At 45.8% G+C, this 13,031-nt stretch overlaps 1 protein-coding gene across 14 annotated transcripts in view; it reads right to left on the bottom strand.

Moving 5' to 3' along the window:
* The window catches only part of MARK2 (microtubule affinity regulating kinase 2), a 110,122-nt gene that overhangs the window by 66,786 nt on the left and 30,305 nt on the right, over positions 1–13,031 (bottom strand). The window contains exon 1 of one of the 14 annotated variants that reach the window (XM_053369315.1): positions 11,371–11,473. The exons of the other annotated variants lie outside the window; for them this stretch is intronic. Within the exon in view, the coding sequence (XP_053225290.1) occupies positions 11,371–11,406 (36 nt within the window). The 5' untranslated portion in view covers positions 11,407–11,473. Of the gene's footprint in view, positions 1–11,370; positions 11,474–13,031 lie in introns of those variants that run through there. 14 annotated transcript variants of the gene reach the window in all.

Genomic DNA, 13,031 nt, shown 5'->3' on the forward strand with positions numbered 1-13,031 from the left:
ACTTCTGTGGTTAGCTATAAGCTTCCTCTGGTAAGCTCCATTTCCCCTCCCACTGGGATTCTCTCCCCCCCCCCATTAAGCAGCAATTCTTTGTAGCACCCACAGAGAGCGTGGAGCACTTCTCCTTCATCCACATGGCTCACGTGAAGCCCAGAGGGAAGAGCCATACACTCCTGATGAGGAAGAGAGACAGGAGGCGGTGAGGGGTGGAGAGGAGGGAAGTCAGCACACCAGCAACACAAATGACAAGGGAGGCTGATTTGGTGGGAAGCAGGAAGATTTGCTTCTGAGAGCAGTTTGATTCTATCCAGCTTTGCTGCCTTTAGAACAGGCATAGGCAAACTCGGCCCTCCAGATGTTTTGAGACTACAATTCCCATCATCCCTGACCACTGGTCCTGTTAGCTAGTGATGATGGGAGTTGTAGTCCCAAAACAGGAGGAGGGCAGAATTTGCCTATGCCTGCTTTAGAAGAAAGGGAATTCCTCCCTGTCTCCTCACCTCCCTGAACATGCTGCTCTTCTTTCATTAATAGGTCCAAGCAAGAGTCAGGGCCAGGGAACACAATCCAAATCACCACCTTGCTCTTTTTATTTTATTAATATGCCGCATTCTGAGCCACATATATCCATGCCGGAAGCAGCCTACACACTGAACCACCACCACATACATTGAAATAAAGACCATAATGCCACCACCAAAACAATAAAGAAACAGCCTGATTTAAAAAAAAAAAATCAGCATGGTGTTAATCAGAACCACAAAAGAAAGTCTGCTCTTTGAATTGCTGTCGCCCATATTTCCTGGCTGCCCACCTCCCATGCTTGCAAATTCCTCTGCAAAAACCCACAGCTTTGGCCATAAGAAGGTTCCTTATACCGATAGTCTTTCCCAGTCCCTACCTGGATTTGCCACTGGGAATTGAACCTGAGACCTTCTATATGCAAAACAGATGCTCTACCACTAAGCTGGAGCTTAAGGATCACCTTGTTCTGGGTGTGTCCCTCTGTGTGCTCCATCCCACACCCAAGGTGTCATTACCAAATAAAGGTCAGTAGGCACTCACCTGTGTGGGACCTTCTCAGTAGTCGCACCAACTGATCCAAGTCCTGACATTGGCCTCTCTTACAGAAGAAGTTTGGCCAAACAACCCCTCTCATGCAAAAAGAGCATGTAGCAAGCTCTCCTTTCTTACCAAGAATTCAATTACTGCTGGTTGCTGTTCCTGAGACTGTAGCCATGTTTTTTGGTCTCTACTGAAAAGGTGGTTATCCATTCTAGTGCGATTGCTGTTGTATTACTGTTATTTATCATGTCACTACAAATTTTAAGCCACTTCACATTCACTTTGGATAAATGAAAGGAGGGATACATTTGTGGGGTTTTTTAATGCTCCAAATAAAGCAAATGCCCAGACTCTCACGGCAGGGCAAAGAATGATAACTCTTGACACTATTCCTGCTGAGGACAGAGTAATGAACTGAAGTCAGGTTACAAAGCATGAGTTCAGCAGGTAAATCAGAGACTGGAATACTTGACTAAGCACAAGTCAAAACATTTTTCTAACAAGCAAATATACGTCTTGGCACGAGGCAATCATAGAATTGTAGAGTTGGAAGGGACCACAAGGGTCATCTAGTCCAACCACCTGCAATGCAGGAATCTAACAAGCTCTCCTTCCAGTAGGCTGGCTTTGCAAAGCTTGTTTGCAATGACACTGCCAGTCCTTGGAGATGGGGGCGGACTGAGAGCCAGCTTGGCATTAGACTCTCAGATGCGTTCCCAGAAAGGAGGATGTCCTCAATGGCTGGAGGCAGCTCCTTTGTAGGAGGCATTAGACTTGGCATATCCAGAGTCTTGCGGGCAGAACACTCTTCTAACAGTGTGTTCGGTCTCTCCCCAGGATCCAACTCTTCACCTTCCAGCCCACTGGAGCCTTCCCCTGGGCGGAACACTTTATGGGGTCCCAGCTCTTCTCCCCCAGTTCTCTAGGACCCTCTCCGGAGTCATCCAGCTCCAACTCCCTGATCTCCACCCATTCATTTTCTATGTCCCAACCATGGAACATATTCAAGGCCAGGGAATGTGGATTAAACACCATTTAAGCACTCTGCTGTACTAACTACCACAGCCGAATAAAGAGCTTGATCCCCCTTCAGCTAACTTGCACCTACTTTTCTGAGCACAGGTTGTAGTTCGAAAACAGACAACACACACACCCCAATCCACACACATATGTGCACGCACACGTGAGGATTTTTTTTTTGCATATGTTTTGAGGATGGCATCCACTCTTAGGCTAGTCAGTTCCTAGAGGGGACGGGAAGGGAACCTCTAAAATAAAAATATAACACCTCTGAGTGAAATCTGGCTGCAGGATACAGAATTCATAAGGACAGGTTACCTCAGGGAGGGCAGGTTAAGCAGAGACAACTGTCTGGAATCTCTGTTGACTCAGCCTGCATAATCAGTACCTCCTCGCCCAGGGCTCTGCTGCCAGAGGATAAGCAGCAAAGATATCCTCCCCACCACTCCCCACCAGAGTGGCAACTCCCTATTTGTGCAAAGCCCTCTTCCACTCCTTTGTGCACAATTACCCCCCCCCCCACAGAGGGAGAGAGAGCTTCAAAGAAGGCAGTAGCATCTCCACATCAACATGGGAAGATTCAAGCCTATAACTGAACTCAAAAGCAACACCAGGACATCCAAGCTGGGAGTTTCCTAAAACAAACAAACACAAACACACACACACCTGAGAAACTGTATTGTGGTTTAGAGCAAGGGGCTGGAAGTCCCTGTGTGAAAACCTCACTTGTCCACAGAATCATTGGCTCAATTTAGAGATACTGCCAAACCAGTTTGGTCCTACTATGAGAACAAGCCTGGGAGGAGCCTCAGGATTGCTTAAACAGTTCCTTCCCAGTTACAGCTACGTCAGAGTATGCTGTTATAGCCAAACCAGCAAACTACAGCTTGCGTTTGCCCTGAAGGTCAAGATTCAAACCCTGGTTTGCAACACAAGCACAAACCAGAGTTTATCAGTTTGAACACAACAGCAAATTGTGGTTTGCAGAAGATTAAGCAGAAATGAATGAGAGCAGGCAAAGGGAGAAGGGAGGGTGAGAGCCTGAGGCTCTTTTCAGGTTCATTCTCATATCACCAAACCATAATTTGTTATTATGTTCAAAACTATGGCCTCAGCCTCAGCCCTCCAACTGTATTACATATGGTATATATGCAATATACTGGTACATGAGACGCTTTATTAAATCAAGTTAGATCACTGGTTGCTCATTCTATCCCAATATTGCCTGATCTAATTGGCAGCAGCTCTCCAGGATCTTCTGCATAAGCTGGCCCCCAATCCTACCGAAGGTATGAGAACCTGCGTGCCAAATGTCCCATGTTTAAAGCAGGTAAGTCCACCACTGAGCTAAGGCCCACCACAAATAGTAAAACTGCTCTAGTGCTGAAAGGATCACTGAGAAACATATTAAGTGCTCTGAGCATTTGATGTGTGCTATATAACAAATGCCTGAAAGCATTCTGGTTGGAATTTTACAGATGGCCCCTGATATTTTTGGGTAAGTTGTTCTCAGGCTTTGCTGTCCTTCAGGACACTCCTGCTGCCCTTTTTTTGACCCCAAAACTGTTGGCGTTGTGACTTTATTCCCCCATCACCAGTAGCATGGCAATATGCCCATAAGGCTCAACCCCTTTGTTTGGGTACAGGCCTAGAGACCTCTGGTGTTTTCACACAAGGCCAAAAGGAATGAATGCTTCTAAGCTGGGGGCGGGGGGGGGGAGCCCAACTAGGCACCAGTTCAAGCCATCATATTTATAGCTGTGCACACTGTTACTTCTGTGGTTAAGTGGTTCTACGTTTAAGCTGGCAAGACCCCAGTACTGTAGAAATTAACTGAGAAGAGGGGGTGGGGGAGACATGGACAACTTCATATGCGCCACAAGATTAACTGCACACCCAGGCCGCTTGCCAGCTCTGCAGTTCTCCCTTGGATCGCAGCAAACAGAGACAGCAGCAAATCTGACTTTCTCTCTCTTTCTGGCACCTCCATGGATGCTGTGGGCTGCTAAAAGTAACTAGCCTTGCAAACAGGTCTGCAAAAGTGATTAGTCCACACATTTTCAGTAGAGTGCTTGTCCATACATGTGGGTCAGTCGTTTGTGCCTGTAAAGCAGGGACAGGGAACCTGTGGCCTTCCAGATCTTGCTGGACTACAAGTCCCATCATCCCCGACAGTTGGCTGTCTGGGACGGACGGGAGCTGAAGTCTAGAAACATCTGAAGGGCCACAGGTTTCCCACTCCTGTCCTAAACAGAACTTGCTTGTGAGTGTTTATTTATTCTGTTCCAAATTCCATCTTACAATTTCCCAAGGGCTGGGGCAAGTTACAACAGTAATAAAAAGAGTCAGACTATACAGACCACCTCATTAAACTTAGTCCATACCTGCTTACTGCTGACTGTTTAATGCCAGCCCAAAGAAGAAAGCTGCATAGCTGTTCTGGAAAGTATTTATAGGCAGGCTTGTAGAAGGAGAAGGTTCTACAGTCATAGCTGTGGCCCACCAACTTTGCCTCTCAATGTGCCCTTGTTTTTTGAATGTGGGACAATCAGGAGACGCTATTGAGCTAAAAATTAAATGTTGCAGAATGGCACAACCAAACAGCATGAAAGCAAGGCAGACACACAGTGAAATTCAAGCAGACACCCTTGTAGCCCAGAAAGGAACCCAGCAATCCAATAATCTAGGTTCCAAATGATTACCAGTGAGACAATATTGCGATCAACAATGAAATTGTACTAACTGACCTGATGAAAATCAAATTCAGCTGGTTAGACAGAAGACAGCTCAAGTGAGACTATCACTCCAAAGCTAGGTTAAGCTGTTCTCTCTAAGTGCTCAACAGTGCACTTAAAAGGAAAGAGTACTGGCAGAAGAACTGGGCCCTGAAATCAATGGGGAGCAATGACTGTCTGTGAAGGGCAACCGCCCTCATGATGCCCAAAGAGAAGCTCTTTCCAGTTCCTCTCAAATGGCTGATTTCACCTTCTCTGTTGCAATGACAATGATTAACGTGCATCTTTAAAAATGGATGGTGGAATTCTCCAGGAAGAGACTTGAAGTACAAGTGCAGTTACAAAACTGTTAGGAGTCAGAGTCTCTCTCTTAAGGCAGGCATCATCTGCCTACTAAACTCTGGGTTTTTAGCACCTTCAGCTCTTGAGTACCAGAACAAAGGATAGAACCCTAAAATAGTTGCTCTTGGAAATTCCTAGTAACTTCCATAACACCATGGCTCAGTGGCACATGACTTCTAGCATGTATGGACACAGGGTCACTCTCCAGGAACTCCACTGAAATGGGTCGGGTAGCAGGTAACAAAGAAGACCCCCCACCTGATATGTTGTACAGCTGCTGCCAGTCAAAGAAGACAATGCTAGAGTAGGTGGACCACAGTTTCATTAAGTCTGAGCTAACCTTGGAGCACATGCCCAGCCTTACCCAGCTGTGCCTCCTAGCAGTTTCATGATAATGCATCTTGCAGACAGAAACATATTTGGTGCACTGCAGACACCACATACCTTGGGATGCTCCAAAAGTATCTCTGCTCACCATCTCACTGTGAAGCCAAGCCAAGCAGGGTTTATGCTGCAATTCCAGGGACTCTCCACAGAGCCAAGCACAATTAGGAAGCAGGCCAAAAAAATAAAAATAAAAAATAAATCCAAGTCCAAAAAAGAGAGTCACGCAGCAGGGTGTGCCAGAGAATAGATTCAGTGGCTTCCAGTTGTTTATAGCTCTCAGGAAAAGCAGCCTCATTATTCCCCATTAACGCTCCGAGGCATGGAACCACAACTGCCCCATCTGCCATCCAGACATGGACACAAACACACACACCATGGTATCTGGGACACAAGACAAGTGCTTTTCCATGCTGCACAGAACAGGAGCAACAAGGTGCTCTGCTAGAAGGTGCCTGCACAGTAATTAGTACCAACAAGACACAACGAAATGAGACAGGCTATGTACCACTGAGGTTTTCAACTGGTAGCACTGCTTTTTGCTACCAGCACAGGGCAGCATCTAAGAATCTAAGCCAGAGCATCCTGTGTTCAAATCCATCCTCTGACATAAGTAGATTAGGCAGCTTGGGAAGCTGCTAGCTCTCAGTCCCACCAATGGGATGAGAAACAGGTTTCATCAGGTATGTGATGCTTTTTTAAAAAAGGTATTCACACACAACCCACTACAGCAACACACATACACATATTATTAAAAGTTATATCAAATATGCATTCACTAACTTCAGCAGATAAGACCTCTCATCTACACTGTCCACAGCCCCAAAGTCATCTGTGCTATTCAGTCACATTTCGGCAACAATCTCCAGCCTTCCGCCAGGACACCTTTAACTGGCCAAAAGATTTGCAGTATCTCAAAGTCTGACACCAGTATTCTACTTAAAGATAAGAGCCACTCATGAGCCAGAGTGAGCATGCTCTGGGGCAACTTGTTTACAAGGCAAAGGGGTGCCAAAAAAACCTCACTTGGGAGGCATCTGGGTAGGTGATGTAAAATGAGCCATGACCCTTCCTTAAACTCCATCTTATATGAAATGCCCATATTTTCACCACCACGTCATGGTCATCACAGAATATGACACTGCCGCAGAGCTCTCCTGGTCAGCGTGAGCCTGTGACCTTCGAGTCCCTGCTAACAGCAGCAGCAAAAGTTGTTGAGAAGCAAAACATGTCACTGGAGATAATGTGGTCGGTAGTAAAGAATGCTAGCCAAGCAATAGAGAGAACTCAAGAGGCTTCAGAATTAACCCACTCATGATTTCTCCACTAAAAATAAAATAAAAGCTAATGCCATTCGACTCTCTTTTAAGGAGGATATCCCTGGCGCTTGTGGTTATGGAGAAAACATCGTCAGCCCCACATGAATATTTCAAATTCTTAAGTGCCAGCAACAATTTCTTTTAGATGCCCAGGCAACCATGAGCCTGGAAAGCTTCCAACCCTGGTCTCTGCCTTCAGTAGTCTGCACAGCTCATTGCTTCCCCTCTCTCACAGCTACTGTTTCCACTTCACCCTATGTGCCATCAACTGTCCTTTCCATCCCAAATGGTCACACATGTCCTTCCTTCTAGGCTCAGCCATATTGTCCTCTTCAACTCCCATTTCAAACTGCTCCCTGGAAGGCTGCCAGGAGGAAAAAAATGTCCAGCCCCCCCCCCCACCTTATACGGGCGATGAGCATGGGCAGATCAAACTTCAGTTTAACTCTCACGCAAACACACCACTCCTTTGCCCTCAAGGGTATACAGATGGGCTCCTTCCTTCTCGGTCAAGCATGACAGCGTCACAGCAGCTGATGTGAAGCATTCGTGAGAGAGAACAGCTCTATTCCACCAGTTTTCAAGAAATTCTTACCTTTTCTGCACTAGGCAATCTGGAAACACACACCTCTGCACAGAGCAGCAGAAGATTCTGGGGCATGCTCTATGGCATTCCACTCCCTTCATGTGGGGCCTCCTTGTACAATCCTTGACTGAACACCCAACTCCAATACAACCCACGTTTGCACGCAACCCTAGACCAAGGTTTAGGGTTATGTAGATGAGACTCAACTAACACAAGCAATGCATAGCCCCAGAGTACTCCTCTCAGATGACTGGAAGACTTCTGCTGAGTTTCCTTTCAGTTTTTAAAGAACCTCAAGCTTGGCCTTATCTTTGTACCAGGAATTTAAAACCCAAACCAGCTTCATAACCCATGGTTTGAAGTTGGCTTGTTATAGAAAAAAATCTTACTGGTGTTTGCTTTAAACCAGGGGTCAGCAACCTAGGGCACATGGGTCAGAAGAAGTCCGCGGAGGTCGTTTGACCGGCCCATGAGCCACCTCAACTTAGTTGCCAGCTCGCACGCTGTGCTAAACCGGCGCAGCGCGGGGACTCGCTTATGCAGCACTGAAAATCACATCTGCACAGATGCAGACGCTGAAAATTGCATCTGTGTACGCACAGACACCGAAAATTGCGGGCGGAAGCGATCCAACCAAGGAGGGATCTCCGTGGAACCGAACCGGCCCAGGCAAGATAAACCTTGCTGACCCCTGCTTTAAACCTTGGAACCAAACATGACACCAATAGTCTTTACATGACACCAATAAAAAGAAAAACAAAACTCAGCAGAAATCCTCCTCCTGAAGGAGGCAACACACAAGCCCAATGCTTTGCTTGAGCTCATCCATGTAGCACCACCAAGCCATGGTTACATGAGAATGCAGCCACTGCTGCTGGACTCCTGCAATGGTGGACATGCTGTCTTTCAAAGAAGTTGGCCATCTATTCCTGATTTTCTCACTGAGGATGCACAGTATCATGCAGAAGGCTACTGATGGCTACTAGCCATGACTATTGCTGTGCTTCCATGGTTGGAGGCAGTTGCTGGAAACAGCAGGAGGGGAGAGTGCTTTCGTGCTCGGATCCTGCTTGCGGGTTTCCCATAGGCATCTGGTTGGCCACTGTGGGAACAGGATGCTGGACCAGATGGGCCACTGGCCATATTTGAGCAGGCTCTTCTTATGTTCGCATGAATACTGCCACTTTCAACCACATTTAACATGGGGATGGCAAACAGCAGTACACGGCTATAACACATCCAAGATCAATATCAAAATATGACCTGGAACATAGGAAAGTACCTTACAGAGAGTTCATTGGCCCATCTAGCTCAGCACTGCCTAGTTTACAATGATTGGCAGTGACTCTCCAGGGTTCAAGGCAAGAGCCATTTCCCAATCTTACCAAAGATGCTGGAGATTGGACTGGGATCTTTTGCATGTGACAAACATGCAGTGTTTGAAATTCCCATTGTTCCAAGTGCATTTTGCGACAGGGAATTTCATTAGCGCACGCAGTTTCTGAGCTCTGGACACAGTACTGTGCCTAAGATATCAGATTAAAACTGCAGAGTAGAAGGAAAAAAGTGTTCCTAGACATTCCGTTGTAGCGCCCATAACCTAGGTCTAAGGTGCTATTTAGCTCCTAGCTTTCATATCTCAGTTTCTAACACTGCAAACATGTTCCATCACTGAGCCAATGGGATATGTTGTTCCCTATAGCAAATGATAAAGGAACATAAATAAGTAAGTACCTGAGGAGTATTTCTAAACTTTATGGGCAGATAGCATGCAGTTTCTGGGGCCTTGTGACACTTCGAAGTATTTTTTTTTTTAATGAAGAAAATCATACACCAGACAGGAAGTCATGAAGAGTTCCTGAATCAAAGGCTTAAACGCTAAAACGAAAGTAACAACCAGGTAGCCAGACATAAAAAGGTAATTTGCTTATGATACACAGGCCAATGAGTTGTGCTGTATTCGCCACTCACGTACAAGGTAAGACAGGGATCCCACTAATATTTAAGAGCATCTGAATTTACAATTCAGCAATTGTACAAGCAAATTGTTCGAGCCCTCTGAACAAATTCTCTTCTTAAAGATGTACACTAAAATGTGGAAGAATTTGAGCTCTTAAATATTTTTTAAAAAAACTTTGTCATAGAATCAGAAATCGCAAGTGCCAAAACATCCACAAACAAGAGTGTGTGGTGCAACCAATGAGTTGGACCAAGAAAGCTGCCTTATACAGAGTCAGGCCACTGGTCTGTCTAGCTCAGTATTGTCTACACTAACTGGCAGCAGCTCTCCAGGGAGTGTTTCCCAACCGTATCTAGAGACTGCTCCTGGGGACCTTCTGCGTGGAAACCTACGCTCAAGTTACATATTCTCAGCCTCAGTTCCCATCTCTAAACAGGGAATTCTGGCATACTACTCAGTAATGTTGAAGACAAACAACACCGGCTTTGTAAATTAAAAAGTGCTCATTTTAAAAATGTAGCAATTTGGGCTTCCTTTGCATTTGGTTCCATATTTGTGACCTTTTGGCATTCTGAGACAAATATGTGCTTGAAACCCTGAGGACTAGGAACACAATTTAAAAAAGAAATCAAGTAAGCTGGGAGCTTTCTAACAAGACTTCCTGCCAGCTAATGGAGCCATTTCAGGAATCACCAGTGGTCCAGAGATACCTCAGAACATTCTTTTTTAAAAAAAATTAAACAAGAGTACTTCTGCTCCCCCCACTCGTCAAAGTTTTCTACTATGCCAAGGAGGAAATGGGCGATGAAATGTTTGAAGATTATTCAGTGACACCAAAATAAACCCCAGGCACCTCTGTTTTGCTGGCCGGGCTGTAGTGCACATGCCATCAATAAAAATAGCTGAGGTATAAAAGGAACCATTAATAGCAGGACTGCCCAGACACACACATTAGACGGCTCCAGCTTCTTGATTTAGAGATCTGTGTACAAGATTCCAGGGTTCATTCAAGTTTTTCACCCAACAAGTCTGTATTCTACAATTCTGCCCAGGAGTATTGACTCCTGAGACCCCCAATTTCAATTGATTGTCAATTTTAACGCTTTTGCAAACAAACAAAAGCAGCAAGTTTATAGTCCTCAATGTTGCAGAGATACCTGAAAACAAAGAGTGTCAACCCCAGCCCCCAACCCCCCCCACAATGTTCAGAAGCAGTGTTTCTGTGCCCATTGCTACCTGTCCCCACCATTTATGACATGCAGGTGTGCCCCCACCCCTCCAAACACCACTATGGTCCCTGTCCACTTGTTTACACCCCTCTTTTGCCACGGGAATATTCACTAGTGTTTCAAAACTTGCAAGTCACACTCCAAATTTCAGGTTCTGAATAAAGCACTGTAAAATTGGCATGTTTTCTTGAACGGGAAAAGAAAGAAAACAAAGCCAAGTTGGATACATGTTCACTACTCCTCAAAGGGCTGCATAACAGTGCTTAAACAAATGACTTTCCCAGCAGAAAACCTGCCTCCAAGTGCAAATAGCCGATCCAAAAAAATAAACGCAAGAGAGGGAGAAAAAGATGACTCTGTTTTTACTGGGCTTTCAAGTAAAAGCTTCAAATATCACTTATGGGAAGGTAAAGAGTTCCAACCGAACAACAGGAGTTAACATGATTTAAACAACAATTTAAAGAGAGAGAGGAAGAGAAACAGAACCACAAAGACTGTCTCTCCATCAAGCCTGGGTAATCATCACCATCATCAACTGTGCTCTCCCCCCAATGAACAGAGGCTGGAGGCTCCCAAGGCACCTCCCTGCTTTCCCCCAAAGGCTCTCAAGAGTAGTTATGAGAGTGACAAGCGCAGCTTAAGATGCCACACACACACACACACCCCCCACCCGGAACACCGGGATTGTGGTTGGCTGCTCAGCTCCCTCCCCCTCCTGCCCGGTACTCACTAGCCCATTAATTCTCTTCCATATCGCAGCCGTCATGGGGAGCTGTTAGACAGGCTAGCTGCCACTTCTCATGGGCCAGCAATTCCTGTTTGTCCTACTCCTTGCAAGGGAAGCGAAAGGTTACTTCCCTGTGTATGGCACTAGCCCCGCCTCTTCCTCCCTCCCAGACTAGCGGCAGGGAGGAGGGAGGGAGGTGCAGGGTGGATGGGGAGGGGAGAGATTTGTTGGCATTTTAGAGAAAGCTTCCTGCTGTTTGGCAGCACACATCTAACTCAGATGTGCTGTGAGATATCTGGGGAACATACAGAAAGCTACACACAGGAAAACCTGAAACCCCATAACAGTTATTTCCCCTCTGCACTCCAACCCGCCCCCCCCCCACACACACACGAGAGGGGGAGGGAGGGGAAACTGGCTTGCTTCCAGAAACTTAACATACCTTGACACAAGTAATTCAGCGAGACGAAGACGCAGCTGGGAAATATCATGAGAAGGAGAGAGTTGATATTGCAGCGGTAAAACAGGATGCAGGAGAAGTTTAGCAGGGCCGAGAGTGCCACAGAAAAACAATTGTGCGAAGGAGGGGAAGCAATAGCAGAGTATTTTTTCAAAGGCGAGAAAAACAAGCAGGTGAGGGGGGGAATCAAAGGCTGTGGAAAGGTTCACTGGGACAAAATCCATTGCACTGATGGATTACTTTTATGGAGAGAACAGGGAAAGTGCAAACTGGTTATTCTTAACATGATCTCCAAGCAGCTTTTGCTGTCATTGACCATGTTATCCTTCTGAGTCGACTTAGTGGGATGGGTACTGGAGGCACTGTTCTATGGTGCTTCAGATTCTATATCCAGGGTTGGTTTCAGGTATTACCACTGAGTGATTGTCCCCCCGCCCCCCGGGGTGCCACAGGGTGGCATCTTGGCCCAAATCTACGTGAAGCCTTTGGAAGTGGTCATCAGGAAATCTAGGGTGAGGTGTGAACACCTGGCTGATAATACTCAGCTCTGCAACATCTGGATCAGTAGAGGCCATGCAAGCTCTGAATCAGAATGGAGGGTCACTTTTCAGGGGTGTTGTAAGAATTACAACATTACTGTATATATGTGGAGCAATAAAAAAAATAAAAAGCACATTGTAAACAAACTAAGGTTTTCTCCTCATCTATTCCACATGCGTGAATAGCCCACCATAAGTAATAGGTTGCTTCCCACATTGTCCTTGACTGCAACAATCATCCCCACTTTGAGGTGGGTAGCCAGATAGCAGGAGCAGGATTATCACAACAGCCGGTCTAAAAACCAAATATGGCTCAAGTTAAAAAGATGCCATTAAAAAAAGAGGGGGGAAATAGCTCATAAAGGTCTTCTCAAGTGAGGGAACTCAAGTGAGGGAAGCCTACCTCCCTTGCTAATTGCATTCCAGCAAGTTGAAAAAAATACACTTGTTTCAGTGCTGCATAAACTAGCATTGTTTCTATTTTGAATTGCAATTTTAATTATTGTTTCAGGTTTTATTTGTAACCCAAAAGAGGGGAGTAAGGAAGGAGGTGCCAAGACTGAAATCCAGATAGAAATGTAGATAAAGCCACTCACCTGTGGTACGTAAAAATTGCCCCCAGGGGAGCAGGGAGGAAAGTTTAAAATCAGGTGAGAATCGATTTC

The sequence above is a fragment of the Podarcis raffonei genome, chromosome 16 (genome assembly GCF_027172205.1).
Source record: "Podarcis raffonei isolate rPodRaf1 chromosome 16, rPodRaf1.pri, whole genome shotgun sequence".
Taxonomy (NCBI): Eukaryota; Metazoa; Chordata; class Lepidosauria; order Squamata; family Lacertidae; genus Podarcis; species Podarcis raffonei.